The 22,590-nt window shown below is 58.8% G+C and overlaps 3 protein-coding genes across 3 annotated transcripts; 1 reads left to right on the top strand and 2 right to left on the bottom strand.

Annotated features, from left to right (window-relative positions):
- Positions 1-1,824, top strand: CYME_CMM178C (NADH dehydrogenase type II, chloroplast precursor; the record flags this gene model as incomplete). The annotated part of the gene is made up of 1 exon (XM_005537011.1): positions 1-1,824. One exon carries the CDS (start codon positions 1-3, stop codon positions 1,822-1,824), a length of 1,824 nt encoding a protein of 607 aa, XP_005537068.1.
- A 991-nt stretch (positions 1,825-2,815) lies between these two features.
- Positions 2,816-4,069, bottom strand: CYME_CMM177C (similar to D-amino acid oxidase; the record flags this gene model as incomplete). The annotated part of the gene is made up of 1 exon (XM_005537010.1): positions 2,816-4,069. The coding sequence occupies one exon, from the start codon at positions 4,067-4,069 to the stop codon at positions 2,816-2,818; it is 1,254 nt and encodes a 417-aa protein (XP_005537067.1).
- Positions 4,070-4,972: 903 nt separating this feature from the next.
- CYME_CMM176C (similar to vacuolar protein sorting-associated protein VPS13) lies at positions 4,973-22,351 on the bottom strand (the record flags this gene model as incomplete). The annotated part of the gene is made up of 1 exon (XM_005537009.1): positions 4,973-22,351. One exon carries the CDS (start codon positions 22,349-22,351, stop codon positions 4,973-4,975), a length of 17,379 nt encoding a protein of 5,792 aa, XP_005537066.1.
- Between the last annotated feature and the right edge of the window lie 239 nt (positions 22,352-22,590).

Raw genomic sequence — 22,590 nt, 5'->3', positions numbered from 1 at the left:
ATGTTTCTTTCTTTTTCAGCAGTATTCGCTGGACGCAACTGCTGTCGTACGCAACAGTCCCATCGCCAGTCGGTCTTTTCGCCGACTGCTTGGCCGCACCTTTTCTCTGGTGCACAGCGAGTGGAGCGGGGGCGTCGAGCTACCAGCCAGGGCAGACGTGCACGCTCGCTGTTGAGCACACGTACCTTTTGTATGTCGAGTTCACAAGAAGATCAACCAAAGAGCAAATCCATGGCATCGTTGAGGCCGAAAGTTTGCGTTCTAGGTGGCGGTTTTGGAGGCCTCTACACGGCCTTGCGACTTTGCCAGCTGCCGTGGGGACGTGACCTCCGTCGCTATGAGGCAGCTGCGCGGACGCCCCAGCGCGAGTCCACTTTTTCTGTAGACAATTCTGAGCGCAGGCGCGCTTCCGATACTTCAAAGCAGAGCGCAAGCCAGCGACTTGTTGCGGGACAACGCACCCGACCGGAGCTGACACTGATCGATACCCGAGAGCGGTTCGTTTTCCTGCCTCTGCTTTATGAGCTGGTAACCGGAGAAATGGGCATTTGGGAAGTGGCGCCACCGTTTGCGGAGCTTTTAGAAGACACCGATGTCGACTTTCTGCAGGCGCAAGTGCAGCATATCGATCTCGACAAGCGGCGAGTAACTGTGCGACCGATGATGCCCAGCAACGCTTCTGAGTCGAAGGAATCCGATGAGATCATTTCCTATGATCGCCTCGTGATCGCTCTTGGCAGCGAAGATACGCGGGATATGGTTCCTGGAGCTCGCGAGCATGCGCTGGGCTTTCGCAGTGTCGAGGATGCCATTCGCATTCGCGAGCGGGTCCGACTATTAGAGTCGTCTTCGCAGCCAACGATTCGCATCGTAATCGTCGGTGGAGGCTACAGCGGCGTAGAACTGGCATGCAACTTGAGTGATCGACTCGGTCCGCGCGCCCAGATTCAAATCGTTGACCGAGGGAGAGAGTTGATGGCAGCGTCGACAGCGTATAATCGATCCCAGGCGACGCGTGCGCTGCGTCTGCGAAATATAAGCTTCGTACCTGAAACAAGCGTGGTCTCAGTAGGTCCGAATTCGTTACGCCTTTCTTATGCCGAAAAAAGCGGCGACCGTGCTCCTCCAGCATCTGAAACCACACTCGAACAAATAGACCTGGTGCTCTGGACAGCAGGAAACCGAATCAATAAGGTGATCCGCGAAGGGCTCATTGCTAGCCGGCAAGTAGAGCGCAATGAACGAGGCCAGCTACTTACGGATCGATTCCTACGCTTACCGAACTATCCCGAGGTCATTGTGCTCGGTGATGCCGCCCAGATCCGAGAGCCAGTTGCAGCTGTTCCCGTGGTAACGAGGGAGCAACCACGCGGAATGACGGCACAGATTGCGCTTCAAGAGGCAGATTTTGCTGCGTGGAATACCTGGGCAAGCCTAACGGGTCGGGAACCGCTGCCCTTCCAATATGTGCATCTGGGCGAAATGATCACACTCGGCCGCGACGACGGCAGCGTCCAACTGCTGGGTCTTTTGAACCTCAGTGGACCGCTTGCCCATCAGCTGCGACGCTTGGCGTATATTGCTCGAATGCCAACAGATGCGCATCGGTTGCGTGTTGGTGCTAGTTATGTGGCACAGCCCCTGCTGCGCATCCTGGAGGGAGTTCTTGCCGTTGGTAACGATGTTCTAGACGCGCTTGGACAGGGGCGTGGCACACGCGCCCCCGGGTGCCCATTCACAGCGAACCAGGACACCCAGCAACAGCAACAACGGCAGCAGTCGTGGAGCTCTTCGACCGCACCGCGCTCCGACGAGAGCTCCTGAGTTAAGTCTTGCGATACAAGATATGACGCAATCAAAAGAGTAACTCGCAAACAGCACAGAGATCGTTGTTCCTCATATCGTACACCTCGTTGCTTTCGCGCAAGACGTTTTCTACGTGCAGCCAGAAAATATTGGGTAAGTATGCACCGCACTGGCACTACGTTGTCACCGCCTTGTCAACGGCGGAGACAATGAAGACGGGATCGGAGCTGGGCCACACACAAGCACGAAAGACGGCATTCGTCATCCACCGATGGCAGGAGCCGCTTGTCCGTGGCATCTTTCGCGAACCAGGTCATGGTGAGCGTGCTCTTCAGTGTGCAAACACTCAAGTCTGCGGCACGACAAGCATGGGTTGCCCCCTCCACAAACCGACAAATACTGTGGAATACCGGATTCCTGGTTTGAGTCAGCTGATGGCCATCCGGTGTAGGACCTCTGAATGCGCACTTGTTCTGATTATTGTGACAGGCGGAAGGCAGCGTCGGACTAATTTGGCGCGACAGCGGTAGCCACAATTCGACCAGCAGCCGTCGTCATATTGCAGACTTGTACATGGCACCGCGCTTTCTGTTTGCCGGAGGTATATCGTGCAAACATCGGTCGGCGCGCTCTCTTCCCATCTGATTTCGCGAACGCCAGTGCGAGCCATCAAGGATGCTGCTACCACTACTACTGCTGCTGCTGCTGCGCTAGTGCTCGACTTTTGGGGTCTATCTGTACGTGTTTCGAGCCGAGGGTTGCGCTCGGGAGTACCGCCCACGCCCCTGCAGTATATGATCGGTGTAACGTTTCCCTGCGTCGACCTTACGCAGTGTGCGAGGCGACATTTTGTATCTGACAACGCGCTCGAAGTTGCCGCGTTCCGGGGCTGAAATGCTACAGAGCGCGGCCCAAATTCGTTCGCCGCACTGATCTGCTTGCAAAGTACCGCACCCTGCCATGCAATGCGGTACCGTATCCTGACGCCACGCACGATACCACGCCACGTTCACGCATTTCCGCAAGAAGCCGTGTCGATCGTTTCGCAGAGCGAACGAACCAGCTCGGTGACTGCCGCTGCACAACCCCAGGACACGGTGACGCCGCCGCCTCCATGCCCGTAATTGTGGATAATCCACCGCGAGGCATCCGCATTGTTCGCTTCTCCGGCCGCCGGCCAGCGCTCGAGCTCAAGGCGAACACCTCCGGTGCGTACTGGACGCAGGCCGCTCCACACCTCGGCCACTGATAATGCGACATCCTTGTTTTGCCACGGCTTGTAGAGTTGCCGGCAGCGCTCGAGCATGTCGCGAGCAATTGGTGGTATTTGCTCAGGCTCCAAGTGGTCTGCGATGGTCGACAACTGCACAAGTCGCTCCTGCTCTGCTGCTGGAAGATCGAACAGCACCGTTCCGCCGCAGGTGCACAGCTCCTCGTTTCGTGGGATTACATAGGTGGGGTACTGCGGATCTCCGAGTGGACCGCCTGCTACTTGCAAAACGAATCGCATTGGGTAGCGAACGCGGACGAGCACACCCAATGCTGGACGTAACTCCGAGTCAGCACAGAGCGTACGCGCACCCAGACCCGTAGCATTCACGACAATGGTCATTCGGTTCGTGGTCGGTATGCGACATCGACGTACCACATCTGTCAACCTTTGTAAAGGCAATGGTGGTTCACCAGAGTTCTCGTTCCAGAATATGCCGCCAAGTCGACGGAATCTTGCGACGAGCCATTCGAGATAGCGGGGCATATCGACCACGGCCGTACGCCATTGAAGCGCATACGAGTAGCCGTCCGGGAACGAAGGCATTGTGTCAGCGACCGCCGTTGACTCGGTACGTGCACTGCTCGCCAAGGTCTCCTCTGGACGCTGATCGCGTCCAATCACGGCCAAGTCGAGCACGTCTGCGTGCCAGTAGGGCAAACTCTCCGGTGGTTTCGGGTAAAACTGGTACGCTGGTACGAAACGTACGCCCGTGTCGGGGTTTTCGGCGTCCTGCAGAAACCGCTGGTACGTGGAGCGAGCCCAGTCACGCACTTTGTCCTGTGGTTCTATGTGGAACGGCAGCCATAGACCCGCACAACCACAAGACGTGGTCTGATTCAGTTGTGTCAGGTCGCCGTAGATGCCCACGAGGAGCCGTCCTGAACCGAACGTCTCCAGGAGGTGCACTGCCGTCGTGAGCGCACTGATCCCGCAACCGACGACCACGACTACGACCTCGGCAGCAGTCTCAGGATGCGTCGATGACGACATGCTGAGAGCCAGGTGCACGTAGGCCCGCGGACGTGACGACACGCGTTGTCCGGTCCGAGATAGGGCGACTATGGTACCTGACGGTTGAAAGGCGCGGGCGCCAGCACCAGCACCAGCACCAGCACCAGCACCAGCACCAGCACCAGCACCAGCATCTCCAAAATGCGGGCTGACGTCACCGGCGACACGAATCCGCGAACGTGGAGTCCCTTGTCACTGCCGGTCTCCGGGATGGTGCTGATTATTATGGGAGCTGTTCAACTGAAATGTGCGGAAAATTGGGCAATACGTTCAGTCAATACAAGTATGAAACGTGCACGACCTACTTCTCGCCGTAGCAGGGGTTTGCGCGGCAACAATCGGCATCAATGAAAACAGACCCCATAGCTGCGCTTCGTCCGAAAGTCGATACCCGTGCTTTCCCCCACTCGAAGTGCAACAGATACCCAGTTTATTGCTTGGGATGAAAAGGTTGCTGAAGCGCAGGTTGCATGTGCGAAAGCGTAGCAATGTCAATAGGTAATATGTGCATCATTCTAGACACGCACTGGATGGACACGTAAGCATTTGGCGCCAAAACGCTGTGTACATGCACCACATGTGCATCACACTCGACATGCATCATTCTAGACACGCACTGGATGGACACGTAGGCATTTGGCGCCAAAACGCTGTGTACATGCACCAGCATGCATGCACCACATGTGCATCACACTCGACATGCATCATTCTAGACACGCACTGGATGGACACGTAGGCATTTGGCGCCAAATCGCTGTGTACATGCAATTATATCCGTTGCAGCGTAACGTGCACTGCAAGTGCTTCCTGGTGCATACTATATACCGACAAGAGCTCCTTTCCTGGTCCTCATGCATTGACGCCAATCGTTCACCCCGGTCTTTACACTGCGTCCAAGATATCCGTTTCCAGTGCCGTGAGCGTTTCCGCTGCCGCCTTGTTCGTACTGGTGGCTCGCGTTGTCGACGGCTCGCGGCTAGGCGGCAGAGAGGCCGCCTCCATCGAGGCCTGTCGTTGTCTCATCAACGAAACAAGCTGCATAAACGCGTCGAGCGACGGGCTCGGTGGACGTGTCGGTAATGCTGCCCAAGTCATGACGACAGCACCACCACCACCAGCAGCAGCAGAAGCAGAAGCAGCTGCTTCTGGCTTGCTAAACAGATAGGCACGTCTACTTCGTCCGCGTCTCGGACGGGCCTGGATCCATAACCAGCGAATGCCCGTCGGATCGGAGCGCTCACGAATGGCCTCAATACGAGCCAGCCGACAACGCCACAGAAACGCGCCATTCCCGTCGACAGCAACAAGATATGAACGGGAGAGAATGACTGCCGCTGGTACGGCAACCGTGATGAGCGTTTCCTGAGCACCAGCACCAGCACCAGCACCAGCACCAGCACCAGCACCAGCAGCACCAGGATTCTTCCCGAGACTCGAAGCCAACCTGCCCTTGGATATCCAGCCGATTAGGCGCCTTCTCGAGACAGCACCCCAAACCGAAGGGCGCTGCGTCGCCTCCATCGACGAGTCCCGTGCTTCCTCTTCCTCTCTGTCCTCCAGCGCCGACATTTCAAACTCAATATGTATGACGTAGGGCTCTGTAGCTAGCGCTCCGCGTTGAACCTGGTGCAAGAGCCGCTGACCCCGCGCCAAATACGCCACATACGGTGGAAGCGGTGCATCGCTGGCCCGGTAGAGCACACGTGGATCACGGAGACGTTCTCGTGTTCGCAGATCCACCCGGTTCTGGTTGCGGATACCCATGGCAAGCTTCTGAACGAGCACCAGAAAAGAGGCCAAAGTCAGGGGTAGCCATCCCCAGAGACCCGCCACAAGACCCTGAAACAAGCCGCCAACGCCGGACTGACGGTACCCGCGCACCGGCTCCACGAATATGCCCGTCAATGCGGCACCGAGCGCAGTACCAGCACCCAACATACCATACGCGATCCCGAGAAAGATATCCTCCGGTTCACCAAGCGTGCGATCTTGACGCGCTCGGGCGATCTCAAAGGTCCTGTTCAAGCTGATCGTGCCGAGTGCACGAGCCAAACTACCGGCTAGCTGTGCCGCAGGTTGCGTTAACGCAAAGGTGAGCGCTTGACCCTGGGCAAAAGCCCCGCGCCGAAACCCCCGCCACAGCGCCTCATTGGACTCGAACAGACCACTGATAGGCTCGTTAAAGAAATCAAATGTGCCTTCACGAAGCTCATACAACCAGCCGGCTGGATCACCGAGCCAGCTCAATCCACCTATGAAGTTATACGAGCTCAGGAACGACTGCCACAGCACATGCTGTACCATGCGCTCAATGACCTGTACAAGCGGTGCATACACCTGACGTAGCTGGAATGCACCCACCAGAACCAATGCATTGTCGAGTTCCGTGAGCACCAGACCCGCGTTGAAGAGCGTTTGGCGTGTCAAGGCCGCAGTTTCCAGTGCGCGTTCCCGATCCGTCTTGAACGATAGCCGCAGGCGCATACGCTCGACCCGTACAAGCTGGAAGAAAGAGGGCGCTCGACGCTGCTCTGCAACCGCTCGACTGGACGCAAGCCACAAGCTGGGCGCATCCACGGCCTCCAGCACACTCCGAAGCACGGGGGCAGTGCGCTCCAGTCCCGCCCGACGTTGCGAAAAGCTCGACCAGAGCTCACGCGCAGCCTCCAACAACTGCCATAAAAGTCCATCATCCAACATCACCAGCAACTCGGCGATACGCAGCTGAATGCTGTAGTAGTGCCGACCACCGGCATGTTGCCGCCACCGCGCCGCACACGAGAGCCACGGCTGCTCGCGGGTCAGCATCAATACCGGAGATACGTAGAAAGGTAACGTGTTATCGCATTGAACGCTAGTCACCTGGAGAGATAAAGACGACTCCGGTCCGCAGGTATGGAGGAAGAGCTCCATTCCCGAGGCCGCCGCATAGAGCATCTCGAAGAAACGCTGATGCGAATCGCACAGCACCAACGAGACTGCCGCGCGCTTCAGTTCTACCTGGAGCAGGATTTCCAGCGATGGTGCTCCGCGCTGCCGGTGGAGAAAAGCGCCCAACAGCGGGACCTCGTTGGATGCAGACGCCTGGGCACCAGCGCTCATGAAGGAGGTTTCGATGAGCGCCCGCGCTTGCGCTGACGTCGACGTGTGCTGCGCTGTATCCGTTGTAGTCGCAGTCGTCGTTGCTGTTGCGGCAGTATGCCGGGTGCTACTGAATACCAGCTGGGCAGTGCCGGTCCCAACGAGGTCAACCTGTGGATAAACCAGGTCAATGGCGGTGCCAGCTTGTCCCTGAACAGGTAATGCTGCATAGCGTTGCGGCTCCATGAGGTCGTAGACTTGTCCATGCCGCCAGAGACGCCATTCGAGCGCCTCCCGCAGCGACGCAAACGCCATCGCTTGCAAGCAGTAGTGTTCCGTGACCCAGGCTGGACTCAGTGTTAGGCGCGCGTACGGCCTGGCGACTTGAAACATACAGCGCCGTCGATGGAACAGGCTACCGCCCAGCGCCAGGGTCTGCGGTGGCATCCACCGATAGAGGATCACATAGGGTGTACGATTCCAGAGCGCAAACCGGGGACTGGTGGGTAACTCGTCGCTCAGGATGACGATTTTCTGACCCAAGAGGTTGCTGCTGACCTGAACGTGCAGCAGGCATTCAAAAGCTTCGCGTAAGTGGGCGCTTTCGTTGCTGCTGTAACGTTGCCAATGCTGGTGGCGCTTCGTATCTGGAAGCTCCCCCTGTCGACAGGTACCCAACTGAACCTGATCCTGTTCCTGGTACCGCGTCGGATACCGCTGCTTATGCGGGTCGTCATTGCGCTGGTGTCGTCTCTGATCCACGTTCGATTCAAGCAACCGTGCTTTCGACCGACTTGCGCCAACCGGCTGACTCGCTTTCGTTCCATGCTGATTACCCGTTTCCAGCCGCGAACACGACTGCTGCTGCTGCTGCTGCTCTGCTTCCGTTCCGTGCGGATTCATGGAATGCGACTTGAGCCCAGTGCTACCACCAGTACCAGGTCGCTCGACCAGTTGTACACGCTGGGCGCCCAGATGACTCGCCAACAACAGATGCTCCATGATAAAGCTCAGCGTGAATACGCGATCCTCTTTCAGCGGCAGGTCACGATACCAGTGCCAGTTGATTGCCGAGGCTTCCTCACAACGATCCTCTCGAACAGCTAGCGACAGCACGGGTCGACTGAGCCAGGAGCGGGCACTTCGTCCTCGTCCATGCTGCCAAAGCCGCAGCGGACGTACCGAGAACGCACCAGACGCTTCAGAGCCAGCCGAAGCAGGCAGCTCCAGGACTGCTGCAGATGACCCATGCAAGGCCCTGACCGCCACTGCGAACGTCGACGCGTTCTGAATGAGCAAATACGGATGCAAAGAGACCAGCGTGACACCGGTCAGTTCCCAGTGAGGCTGACGATGAATCACCAGCGGCCAACCGTCGAGCACAAACTCGCTGCGTCCCAGGGTCTGATACCGCACGTCCACCGATCCGCCAGCGAATCGCCGTTGTCTACGACTCTGATGACGATCGGATGTCGGTGAAGCCTGTACCCCAAACCGGGCACGGTTCGCCATGGTAGCAGCCGGAGCCGCACTCGTGAGCGAGAGCATCCACAAGCCCTCGGTTCCTCTCTCGAACGCAGTGCGAGCATGCTGCTGCTGTGGAGCGCCGGACGCGAGCTCAGACCTCGACTCGAGCGACGACGACAGCGCGGCCTGGAGTGCCGGAAAGACGCCCTGCGACGATGCTGCTGTTACGGACACTTCAGGATAACCCGGTACGCCGGGCGGTACCGTTGCATTCGCCCTGTGCAAGCGCACCGGCGACTCGGTATCGAGCTCGTGCGTCGGTTGCCGGGTGGCAGCGTCTCGTGTACACGGTGCCTGCAGCTCTGCAGCGACCTCGCCAAGCACATCAGGTCGCTGCTTCTTCGTCGACGACGATACCCAGCACCAGCGGCTCGAGCGGTCCGCAGACGGTGTCGCTGGTGGCACCGGATTCAAAGGCAGCACGTCCAGGGCGATATTCGTAAAGTTCAGCAACCAGTAACTAGCCGTCAACGTGAGCAGCCAACGCGCACTCGACCGATCCAGGTCGCCATGAGGAGCGAGTTGCAAGCGCCAGCACCGCAGTGCATTCGTCTGTTGACCGCGGAACCAGCCATCCCAGTAGGACTGGGATGCATCAGGCAGGCTGCGAGGCGCCTCCAGGGTGAACACAGAAGGCACCCGGCACTTGTAGGTGTCGTCGGGCTCACGAACCGACCACTCCATGAGCCAGGGGCGCATCCAGTTGACGCCAGTGATGGTGTCCTCGGCGCCACTGGCCAGCGATAGGCGTCCAGTGCGTTGACCGTCCTGCAGCAGGTCCAGTGTTGCAGGATACGGAAGCGCATTCAGTACCTTGACAACTGGTAGAATGGATAGGGCGAGCCACCAGGCATCCGATCTCATACGGAACGCTTGCATTCGCGCATACCAGAGCACTCGTCGTTGTGAAGCGGCAACTCCAGCATTTGCTCTCCCTCCGGTACCAAAAGCGGCGTATTTTGTTTCACTGTAGAGCGGTAAGCAGACGGCGCTGTGCCGCGCTTCCATCAGCAACGGCTCCAGTTGCGTCGCTCGCAGAAACGCACCCATTTCCAATGGAGCGTTTGGTGGCGGCTCTTTGCTCCTCAAAGCGTCAGACGAAGAAGACTGCGAGTCCAGGGCCTCAGCAGGTGTTCGCGAAACCCCGGACGAGTCGCAGGCATTGGCCGGGACTCGCGACTCTGGTCGGCGATACGCCTGAATGTACAGTTCTCCGTCGAGCGTCGAGAACGCGAGCGGTAGCGAACGAACGCCTTGTGGCGGTATCACCGTCTCCAGCACCAGCTGGGTTTCCACGGAACGTGTCCGTGGTGTTGCAGATGCGCTACCAGGTCTCTGCGTCGATGCAGCAGTACCAGTACCAGCAATAGCAGTACCGGTAGTAGCAGCATCCGCACATGGCGCTTGGCTTGGTGCCCAGTTCCGATCCACACCTGACCTCTGGTACGATGCTCCGGCTACATCACCCGGTGCTTCATCTGATGGTGCGCTAGTCCCGACACTAGAGCGCTGGTTCACGTCCAGAGACGCGTACGCTAGCTGCGAGTCTGCCGCTGTACTCGAAGCGTCCAGTGTTGCCGCAGTCGCTGGCCAAGCAGCGCGTTGCCAGCAGTCAACACCTGCGGGCTGTTCATCGGTGGCACGGTGACGTGTTTTCGGGACTGGTGTGGGGTCGGCTTTGCGACTCTGATGATAACACGCGAACTGATGTGCGTACCAGGAGCGAATCTCGATCGCATGGGGCTTGTTCGACGCGGACTTTGGCACTGGAGACCCACCAGGAACACGTAGACGTAACCGCAGACTTGTTCCCGTCGTATTCTGTACCAGAACGGGGCTGTGGAACGATACCGTGAGTTGCTCACCACGCAGGGCCCCAATCATGAGCAACTCCAGGAATGGCGCCGCAGCCCCAGCAGCAGCCCCAGCAGCAGCCTTGGCTGGTATCGAGTCTGTGGCAGCCAAAGCGGCCCCGATACCCCCAGCCTGCCACTGCAGACGCAACAGCTGACGCCCGTAATGACTCAGGTTCAACCAGGCCGGTGTCCAGGGCGAGGTCAAGCAGGATGCAGCTGCAGCGGTTGCGTCCTGGACCCAGAGTCTCGCGCGAAACGCAGCATCTGCTCGCTGTCGATCGTCATCAGCGGGATACCAACAACAGGTGCTGGGCAGAGGCGCTACCAGGGGCAGCGCAACTCGCGCCCCAGGGGCAAGCTGCAGCGGTACCAGTTGCAGTTGCGTCTCTAGGCAAAGCACCAGCTCCGTCGCGTTGTACAACTCCAGCAGCTGCGGCTCCGACCGAGGACGCGTCCATCGGACCCAAGCTCGCTGTCGGTGCCGCAACTGACGATGTCGACCGAGCTGACGATGCTCCATTGCGAACTCGTGCCGGATTCGTTGATCCGTCTGAGCGATAGCCTGAATAAAACGATCGCTGACGGTGCATTCAATGGACTCGGGCACCTCGATGGCTACCCCCAGCGTCATCGTGTCCAGTGTCTGGTTGATCTGGGAACGGCTTCGAATCCAGAGATTGAACGGGTCCACCAGTGGATCCCATACCAAGCGATCAGACGCGAAGGTGTGCATGGCCATGCGAAGGTGCACCGTCACACCCAGCGCTTGTTGGTCGGGTGCCCAGGTCACCTCGAGGTCCTCGGGGCACAGCGCTAGGCTCACAAGTGCGTACGGTACTTGTGCAAACGTGTCCATGAGCGAGAAGCGAATCGGACCGATACTTCCTTGCCAATGGATCGTCTGCTCGGGCGTACCGGTTGACGCAGCAGTAGCACCGGCTGTAGCACCAGTATCGGGAGTAGTACTCGTGCCGTCCAAATGCATCGGTGAACGCGGTGAGGTGCTATCGATACGCTCGGCAGGCCTTGGGGCGCTTTGTGCGTCTGAATCCATGGATAAGCTGCTCCTGAGTAATGAAGCGAGCGTCCTCCTCTTGCCGGATTCACGACTCTGATCCAGGAAGCTTTGCTGCTCCTTTGCCTGCAATCCAGCTTCCAGATCGATCCCCCGTGTCGTTGCAGCAGCAGCAGCTGCTGCTGCAGCATCCACGGCATGCCTTCGCGGAACGTGCACATCCAGTGACTGAGCCTGTTTCGCTGAAGGTACAGTGCGACGACGCCCAAGTCTCTCGCTTAACCAGGCCTTCAACGGACCCGAGTTGACTGCCGCAGCTGCCAGGCCCAGTGGTCGCCGCCCCGAAGAACCTCGCTGATGTAAGTGGCGCGCTGTTGCCGCTGCACCCGTGCTCTCGTTACCAGCAGCATGGCCTTCGTCATTATCGGTATCACGAGCACCATGATCCAGGTGCTCCGAGTCGCGTTCTTGGTCGATGCTGGGCGCACCACTACCACCAGCACTATAACTACTCCTGATACTGCCACTGAAACGTCGATGATGGAGGTCGGTGTCCGCGAGCCCCAGTAGAGCTGCCCCCAGACGTCCACTGGCGCGAGACACAAACGCCGCACTCCGCAGCGCTAGACGATGTCGGTACCAGGCTCTGCGGACTCGCGCCGTCTGCAGTCGCTGAAACAGAGTGTTCAAGAGTCCATCCAGGGTGCGCAGACACAGCACCAGGTCATCGACACCAAAGCGCAGTTCCAGCTCCTCGGATAACAACTGTACCTGTATGGTGGATGAGGATGCCTCGTGGCCTCGTGGCGAGGTCAGTTGACGCTCCACAACGATCGATGCAAAGTACGGCTGGCACTGGATATCGTAGACGCTGCCGCCATGCCACACGTTTTGCTTGGGAGCTGCTTGTTGCGCTAGCCACGCCCGAAAGAAGAGCACTTCTTGAACACCAGAAACGAGACGCTCGAGTTTTCCGGTAGCGCTCAACTTGAGCGCAGCGTGCATTGCCAGTTCAATCCCGACTCCAGCCAGCATGGTTGCTCCAAAGGTACGCTGGTCCAGGAGGAGGAGTTCCAGCCTTGGGAGCTCCAGCTGCATGTCCCAGCCGCTAGTTCCAAATAACGACTCCACCGAGAGGTCGTGCAGGCGCAAGTACGGCCGCAACGACTTGGTTGTCTGGCCGAGGGTTATGGTGTAGACAGTGAGCACCTCGAGGACGGCAACGTCGGAGATGCCGCGCATCGTCAGCTGCAACGACTTGTCGGTTTCAAAACGCCAGCGGAACGGATGACCGGGCTGGGTCCCCAGATCCAGCGATACGGGGCCACTGCAGAGGACCATACCAGTTCGTGTCTGTCGCCAACGCGTCTTTCGAGTATGCTGGGCGAGGGTCGGCGTATTGGCCTCTGGCGGCTGGGCGGCAAACGCCTCAGGAGTAGCAGACGGCAGTTGCCATGCTGCTGTTGCTGCCATTTCTGGGGTCTGCGAGCCTGACAACGTCACGGAGGAGGCCAAGGCCGGCTTTCTGAGCGCTCTCGATGTCGGAGCAGCGAATACATCCTGTTGCTCTTCTGTGCGCTCTGCTTGATCGCGTCGACTCCAGAGTTGCAGTTCAGAGAGGGTGAAATGTCCCTCACTTGCACCGGACGGCAGCGTTAGCGCGAATACACCTCGAAAGTCTCGACAGTCCATTAGGACTTGCGCGGGTACTGTTTCAGTATCAGAAGCGGTACGGGTTCGCGTATTCGAGTCCTGGTTACCGCGGGAATGCAGTACTGGGCGGCTTTCGTTGGACTCGGAGCGTTCCCGTACCATCGACCTGAGGGATCCGGTGCTGGACCAGTTCGCTGCACCTAGAGACGATGCACTCGCCGAGACCGGGTTGCGTCCAGGCTCGCTGGTGGCAGGTTTGCGGCTGCGGTATCGACGCTGTTGTGCACCTAGCGAAGAGGTTTCCCCCGGTAAAGCCACCGGAGCACGCGCTTCAGATACTGACGACGTGATAGAGCCTGGTATCTTGCTAGCCGAAAATGCAGATGCAGTGCTGGAGGATACGCTCGGTGCTTGTTCCGCGGAGCGTCTGGTGTCTCGAACCGCACCTGAAGCGTCGATGGCAGGCTCGGTATTCGTCTCTGTTTCTGTTTGAAGCGGCGTTGTGCTGTCGCTGGAGTTCACGTTTCCGCTAGAGCCCCAGAGCTCTTCGAGTTCTGGATCCGTAGCATCGGCAAAGAGCAGGCAACGCTCGAAAGAGAGCTCCACGGTGATGCGCTTTGGTTCGTAACTCGATACCGGGAAGCAGCGCTGGCCATATGATCGTAATAGGTTCGTGAGTAGAACCAGTTCCAGGGCAGCGATCACCGTGGGACTCAGGTGGCATTCCAGCTCCGCAGCCTGTGCTTGCAAGACCAGCGATGTGACGTCCACCGGCTCGTCACTGACCTCGAGTGGAAGCGTAACGGGTTCCGGACTGGAACGTTGCTCCGTCCGCTTCTCTGCTGGTGGTGCTGTTTGCGACGATCTCGTAGGTATTTCTCCAGGGACGGTGACTGCTCTCCGTATCCCAGTCGACGTGCCTGCATTCTCCGATGCTGTTTGCGACGATCTCGTAGGTATTTCTCCAGGGACGGTGACTGCTCTCCGTATCCCAGTCGACGTGCCTGCATTCTCCGATGCTGTTTGCGACGATCTCGTAGGTATTTCTCCAGGGACGGTGACTGCTCTCCGTATCCCAGTCGACGTGCCTGCATTCTCCGATGCTGTTTGCGACGATCTCGTAGGTATTTCTCCAGGGACGGTGACTGCTCTCCGTATCCCAGTCGACGTGCCTGCATTCTCCGATGCTGTTTGCGACGATCTCGTAGGTATTTCTCCAGGGACGGTGACTGCTCTCCGTATCCCAGTCGACGTGCCTGCATTCTCCGATGCTGTTTGCGACGATCTCGTAGGTATTTCTCCAGGGACGGTGACTGCTCTCCGTATCCCAGTCGACGTGCCTGCATTCTCCGATGCAGTTTGCGACGATCCCATTGTGGGCGATGTCACTTGGTGCCCAGTGTCGAGCTTTCCAGTCGGCAGCGTCCAGTAGATGGATGCCTCCAGTAGGGGAACCGGCTCGAGGAAACAAACCGCAACCCGCTCTTGATCCGCAAGCCTGCAGAAAACACTAACCTCCTCTGTTTGTGCTTCAAAGTAACTCGCAACAATAGCATCCCCGAGCATCGGAAAGGGTCGCTCTGCCGATACGGATGTCGCCACTGGACTCGAGAGCGCCGTTTGCTCGAGGCGCAGTCGAGCCGTTTCCAGCTTCACCTCGACGAAAGACGCCTCATGGAGCTCGCTCGGGAAGCATACTCGAGGTTGAATACAGTGTATCTCGATGTGGACTGGTAGACGCATCGCTGTCGCTGTATTCGGAATCTGCCCCGTATCGCTGATCCCAGCTGGAAGCGCACTGCTGGATGCAGGACCCATCCGTGCGGAACCTTTTCGAGACACAGCACCAGCAAGAGCAACAGCAGCAGCACTAGTTTCATCTGTTGGCGAAGAAGCGCCCAGGATCACCGGTGGTTGCACGTGCTGGCACGCTGACACCATCGCAAGCGTATCTCGCCAGGCGTATACCGTCTGCACCAGCAAGGCGTAAAACGGATGGAAGTAGACGATCTCAGGTGCGTTCACCATCATACGCAGTTGAAGCCCGGGTACCACAGCGGTTCGAAGTGAAGCCTCTGGTGACTGCAGGCGACGACGACGTGCACTCGTTGGCGCTGCAGTCGCGACGGGACGCTCCTGCTCGAGTTCACTGGTAGCACTGGACGATTTTGAGGCGCCTGACGATCCGGAAGCGTCCAGTCCAAGAACTCCATGCACTTCGAGCGCTGCGCGTGTGCATGAGGTTTCTTGTGAAGCGCCCGCTGGAGCAGACTCGAGCGCTAGCGTCGCCTCTGCAGTTGCATCGCGAAGCGAGTCGCGTAACGTCGCTCGTGAGCTGCTGCTGCTGCTACTGAGTGCAACAAGCGACATTGGCCCCGAAGATGCTCGCCCGGCCGTTGGTGACTCATCCTCGACAGCCTGCTCGTCCAGCGTACCAGAGTAGAAGCGTAACTCGCCACCAGTATCGGATCGCAGCGACAACAGATCCCGCAGCGCGAGTCCCGATAGCTTCATCGTCAATTGCAAGGAAGACTGATCCTCGCTGCAGCATTCCAGGTCCAGGTGTCGAGCAAGCAGCTCCGCAAAGATGCCGAGCTCCTCGGAAACAGAACGCATCGCAACCAGCGCTTCTGCAAGGAAGAGCACCATCTGAAAAGTGCCGTCCAGTCCAGTTTGCTGTTCTGTCGTTGTCGTTGTCAGAGCGTCTCCACAGCGGCGCTCTCCTGGTGCTGCACCTAGCATCATGCCTGCACACGGGTCCGCTACGGTATCTCCGAGTGTCGTCTCTGCGGCACATCTACGAGCAGCGGCTGCATTCTCAGTGGCTATGGCTTCTGCGGCGTCTGCTGCGGCGTCTGCACCACCTGCCGCCTCTGCATTGGCTCTGTCTTCGGGTGTTGGTCCTGTTGTTGTGCATCCCGTTGGGGAAGACCCACTCGAGGTTGAGCGGGGTAACCAGGAAGCCGTCGCTGTCGTCGCTATTCGGGAGCGTCTGTGCCGCCATTGGCGAAGGCTTTCCCAGTTTGTACGTCCCAGAAAACTGCTGTGCTGCGCTGCAGGTGCATCGATGCGTTCTGCCTCTGTTTGTGAACAGGTCGGAGGCGCGTTCACCGGGACGCTGCGCTCCAGAAGCAACACCCAGAAATGAGACGCAAGTCGCCAGCAACGGAGTCGCCGACGAACTCGCTGCCAATGCATATGTGAGCGCTGCTGTCTGTTGCTCCAGGAGTTCTTCGGCATTGAGGCTGCCGCATATGCCTCGGCTCCAGTTGCATGAAGCGGCGGGCTGTCGCTGGACCTCAGTGTCGAGCGCTGGATCCCTGCGCACGCCAGCTCGCCAGACGGACCGGCTGCAAGCATGATTTGACTACAGAGTTGGATCAGAGCCTCCATCCAAGTGCTCTGCAACAGCAGAGATACCGAGGGTATCAGAACAAAGCCTTGCGTTCGATCCGGTGCTTCGCGTGGGTGCCGAAACGCCACCCACAGTTCCGTGGACACCCATGTCCGCAGACTTGGACCGTCTGCAAAGCCCCACAAACCGTCATGCGCTACGTACGCTCTCCAACGAGGGTCGCGCCACAACGCTCGCCTCGCGGTATCCACTGCAAGCTGCGGCGTAGCGGTAGCCGCTGGTGAAACAGCAGGGATCTGGATCAGGGGCGTCCCGCCCCCAGCAGTGGTGTCTCCGCTCGATGTCCTTGTTTGCAAGCGGATGGAGAGCTGCTCCATGCGCACAAGTGCACTGTCCACCGGTACAATGGTGCATGCGCTCCGCAACTGCAGCCTCAAACTCGAAAACGAAACCTCAAAGCAGTCCAGCGGGGTTGTGTCCGCATTCCTGGAGAAGGGCATCGACTTTCTGGTGCCTGCGACGCCATGCGCTCCTGCTGGATGCCAGCCGTTTGTCCAGCGACCAAGTGGCATCTCCAGCACAGCTCCGTGTGGCATCTCGACCTGAATCCAGAGCGCTACAGCAGCGAGCAGCGGCGGATACGCTTCCGAAGACAAGACAGGCGTCCGGGCGCCCGCTGACACTGCGCCCGGAATGGTGTCGCTTCGCGAGCACCACCGGTACCCCGGATGCAAGAGCGCCCACCAGCCGTAACGTTGCTGTTGCTGTGGGTCCTCGAACTTGCCGCAGCGCCATCGCCGGTACCATAGCTCAGCGTGCGCTGCACTGGCGAAACGCAAAGCGAATGCAACGACTGCTCCAGAAGCAGTACAAGTAGTAGTAGAAGAGGAGGCGGACGAAGCATGCGCAGCTCCACGACTCGGACGGGCATTCGTACTGACGGGGGTGTTCGTATCTGCCCTGGGACCTGTGGTTGCTCCAGTTTGCGTCGTTTCATTTGACCCCTGGAGCTGCGCACTGTCTGTGGTGCGTTCAACGGATTCGGGTGCTCCAAGGCGCCCATGTTCCGGTGAAGCAATCACTGGTGCAGGTCGTTCATCGGTGGAGCGACGCAGCAGCATCAGCAGCAGCTGCGCTCCTCGGGTCGATGCGCGTTCCAGAGGCCACGGCAACGGGTCGTGTAGCGGCTCCAGCTGCCAACACGGGAACTCCAGCGCCATCCCGATGATGCTGGACAGTCTGTCAGCGCTAGCATCCACCAGCTGCAGCGACCCTGCAGCGTCCATACCCAGAATACCCAGACACAATGCCGACTCCCCGCGATGCCAGGCGTGCTGCGTCGCCAGCCGTTGCCTCCATACGACAGGAATCATCACGAGTTGCTGCCAAACAGGTGCATTGGAGCGCATCTCCGGCGACAAGCGCGTGTCCTGGACCCTGCCCCAGAGCCAGGGTCGTCGCCTGCCTCGCTGCATCCAGCACTGTTGCCAGTGCCGAACCTGTTCAAAGAGCGCACCAATCACGACGGGCGCCAGCTGCAGTCGTACCGGAACCCGCAGCGACACCACAATATGCAGACGAGGCTCTGTGGCTACAGTTGCTGCAGCGTTCTGTCCTCGCTCTAAGCGGCCGAACAGTTTCAGGACAAGCGGAACCGGCTCCAGCAGCGATATCGTGGCCCCAGCGTCGTGCGGATGGACGCTCATGCTCACCTGCTCGTTACGTTCGGAAGCGGCAGCATTCCTGCCCGCTGCATTGCTTCCACGGCGCTGAGGCACAAAGTGGGCATGCATACTCGCGATGGACAAGAGTAAGGGCTGCGGTTCGTCTCGTTGCGCTTCTCCAAAGTGCGCCTTGACCAGGGAACGCGTACGGAGCAGCGAGAGACGCTCCAACTGCAGCAACCACCGGGATGCGTACCAGACCTGGATCCACTCGCAGAAAACATCGACTCGGAAACGTTGTTCCAGTTGCAGTGCCTCTATGGCTCGATGTCGCGCTCGACTGGGATGCTCCTGCATGAGGCCAGCGATTCGTTCGGCAAGCGACCGCGGAATACAAGCCCGCCACTCTTGGAGCAACGACAGCAGTGGCACCAGTTGCTCCGTCTGCAAATGTACTCGCAGCGGCTGCAGGCGAACATAGAGCGCAGAGGCTGACTCGGTCTCCGTACTGGAGGCAAGCGAGTTGCAACCCGTCGCATGCGAGGCGGTTTCTCTCGGTTGCAACGGAGTCTGTGCGGTGCCTGGTGCAGCAGGCTCACCGGGAACACCTCCGTTCCCATTCTCATGCAGCAGCGGTAACGCGTCGGTGGTGGAGTTGCGGCGATCGACCCGTTTCTGAACTTGCAACCGCATGTAGAGCGCAGCGCTCGGGGCTGTACTCGGCAGGTCAGCGTAAAAGACGCTCTCTGTCTGGGCTTGCACGCGCACGACGTCTGGGATAACCTCCCAGTCGCGGACAACGACTTGCGTCTGCAGCGGACTCGTCGTCCCGAGGTCGTGCAGACGCCACCATATGCCCTGGAGGCGTAGCGTCAGCAGCGATGCCGACACGCTGCTCTTGTTCTTGTTCTTGTTCTCGTTGTTGTTGTTCTTCGGCATGCTGGCAGCTCGTGTGCAAGACGGCAAGTCGCCTGGCAGACGCTCGCTGTCGCCGATGCCGTGCAGCGTCCACGAGGCTTGCTCCAACTGCATCTCTAGATCCAGCGGTACGCTGGTCTCGAATGCCTCCACCAGGGACTCGGTGAAAAGAACAGCATCGCGCCCGCTCTCGCCGAAGACTGCCACCCAGGCCTCATGAAACGCATCACGAAGACGTTGCAGGAACTCGTCCATATCCTGGTGATCGGCACCGACAGCACCAGCAGCAGCAGCAGCACCCGGATCCACGGAAGCAGGAGCAGACACGTCCGTAGCAGGCGCACGAGTCGCAGCACTGACAGGAGCACGCGCACCTGCTCCACTATCCATGGATGCCTGCGTCACCAAAGCCTGAGACAAGTGCTCGGCTCTCGCGCTTCCATCCGAGGCAGCCTCTGTTGCAGTGGCTATCCAGCGCAGCGCTCGGCGTGACTCGCGTCGCTGCTTCACCACCTGGTAGAGCTGATACGTCCCGAACCAGGAGCTCACAGTCGACCGAATCCATTGCCATGAAGTGCTGGCCAGGCGCCAGATGTGCCCTCTGGACCAGGAAGACGAACGTTTCTCGTTCGCTGCTTCCGCTTGGAGGCGTTTTGCACGCTCATGCACATGAACAAGAAGTCGTGCATTCAGCAGCTGCTCTAGAGGCATGCGCTCTTCCAGATACCGTAGTTGAGCGACCAGTCGCCGTGGAAGCGCTGTCTCGGAATCGTCCGCAAGGTTCAATCCGGATCCAGGTTGTGAAACGCTCCGAAAGCGCAGCGCTCCGTTATTCTCCCGAGGACACACCCGATGACCCCCGACGGCATCCAGCGAGGACATGACGCACTCGAAGAGCTGCTTCGGTGCAGATTCCCCGTACACCAGTTCGCGGTAGAGCGCAAAGTACAATAACTGAAGTCGTAACCAACGAGAGAGTTCCGGTAATGCAGCCGGCAGTGCGGCCTCTCTTCGTTGCCGTCGACGTAGGCCCAGGACACAGCGAACCGCGTAGCGCCACCAGGCCCGAGCGGGATGCCTCCGACCCGGAAGTCTCGCCAAACGATACGGTGATAGGCGCCGAGGTCGTTCCGCAGGTACGTCGTACTTTTGATGGAGATAAGCACGCCAAAACCAATGCGCCAGCTGTTCAGCTAGTCGCGTGAGACTGAACAACGTCGCTAACGTCAGGTGACCGTGCACATACGGTATACTTGCATGCAACCGAATGGTGGTGGTATCGGCAGCGGCAGCACCAGCACCAGCACCAGCACCAGCAGCGAAAGGAAGACTGTTCTGGTGGAGTGCATCCATTGTGTAGCGCGTGGTATCCTCAAAGGCGGCCATGTTGATTCCCAGACGAGCTAATAGAAGCAGATCTGCAATGAGGTAGCTCGTAGGTTCACGATGGCGGAGTCGTCGCCACAGCCAGTCCCAGTCGGACTCTTGGAGTGGTGGCAGCGGTGGCTCGTCGGACGCGCTACCACCTCGACTCTGTTGTGGTGTCTGTGCGAGCAACGGTAACCAGCGTTCATCGTCCACGGCGAAGCGTATGCGCAAGCCTCGGAAACAACACCCTCTCCAGAGAAATACCGATTCTTCGTAGCTGGCATCCTCGGATGGATCCAGTTCGGGAAGCGATAGCCCACAGCGTTCCAGGACCTGTGCACGAAACGCTTCATCCGGAGGTTCAAGGTACGCGTCTTCGAGGGAGCATTCCAGGGCGTACGGCGCTGGAGCCATATCTTTGTGATCTTTTCCGTTCGGTTGCGGACTCGCTTCTAGCCGGATCCAAACCCGACGGAGTCGAATGCGTACTTGGCGAAATACTTGGATCCAGGAGGAACGCTCGAAGATTTCCAGAAAAGGGGCAGCGTCCCAGTCGAGCGCCAATGCTTCCGTGGTGCCGGTGGTGGTCGCGATACCGCTTGCTCCGGTCTCGGAGAGCTGCGGTGCATCGTGTGGTTCCGTTGAGGCTTCCGAGGTCGCAGCAGGGGATGCAAGCAATCCCGTATCGGACGGCAACTGCGGCTCGCGAAGTTCATCACCGACTGAAGACGATGAAGCGTCAGCCGAGTCTGGTGCCTCTCTTGTTGCCTCCGCAGATGGATGTTGCCGGGCAGTGCACTCTGGTGCATCCGCAGTTACCGTGGATTCTCCATGATCCGATACGACATTGTTCGATCGCATTAGGTCGCTCGGTTCCAAGGTGGATGCCAACGCTCTGCTCGGTGCATCCTCCATGGAAGGCGCGTTGGGTACTGCTGCTGCTGCTGCTGCTGCTGCTGCTGTATGTTCTGGTGTGCAAGCATGCGCATGAGTTCGCCTCGATGCCTCCAGTGCTTCGCTTTGGGTCGCGTTCACGAGCTGCTTCGCTGGTTCACCATCAGGCGCTGCGGATGACGACACTGGTGCCGCTGTCCATGAACAAGCCCCGTCAGTGGATACCGAACCCTGCAACACGCTCTCGTGCGGTACTTGAGTGGTTACGATGCACCGATCATTGGAGACAGGATCCGCTCTGGCGTTGCGTGTGATGTCGACGGCCTCGTCGGGCGCTTCAGTGTTCCCTGGACGATGCCGGGCATCTTCCAACAAGAATTGCCCCTCATTTCCCTCTGCATCCAGAGAAGCATCCCATGCGGCACCGGACTCCAGGGCACCCATCACAGGCAGCTGGAGCACGCGAGCAGCGAGACGTTCACACTCCTGCAACTTGGCTAACTTGAGCTGCAATTGCAGACGTTTCCAGAGCGCTCGCTCCAACCGGGATTCCAAGTATGCTTCCGTATCGTCTGTACATAGCAGACCCACATCCTCGATCTCAATGCAAAGCAACTCAGACAAGAAACTCAATGATACACGCCGGGTGTCCGGGTCTGGCCCCTGGTGACGACTACGAACTCGCCAGCGAGCCAGTTGGCGAAGCGCTCGCCACGATACCTTTATACGAAGTCTACCCACATGCAGTCTCACAAAGCGCACCGGCAAGCGTACCGGCAGATAGCGAGTCATACTCGCGGGTACGTTTAGGTTTCGGAGCTCAAGCCAGCCGCGTCGCCAGTGCAACCGCAGCGAACGCAGCGTCAAGCCCGGACAAAGCCAGCCTAAAAACAGCTGCAATAAGGCCTGGAAAATACCGAGAAACCACATGCTCCTGATGGACACTAGACACGAGCCCTGAAAGAGCGCACGTTGACGCCGTTTTGTGTGCTACTCCAGAATGAAGGCAACAGTCCACGATTAGCCAGTCGTTACGAGAGCGTTGCGATCTCATCGACATCTCGAACGGTGCAGGTCGTCAAGGCTGGCAAGCATCTCGACCGGTAGGTTGCAGTGTGCTGGTGTTCAGGAAGCGTCTCGTGGAAACAGAGACGATTCTTTGGTGTGAT

Source organism: Cyanidioschyzon merolae, chromosome 13, assembly GCF_000091205.1.
Source record: "Cyanidioschyzon merolae strain 10D DNA, chromosome 13, complete genome".
NCBI classification, from domain to species: Eukaryota; Rhodophyta; class Bangiophyceae; order Cyanidiales; family Cyanidiaceae; genus Cyanidioschyzon; species Cyanidioschyzon merolae.
Note: the sequence above shows the minus strand (reverse complement) of the source record. Positions and strands in the feature narration are given on the sequence as shown.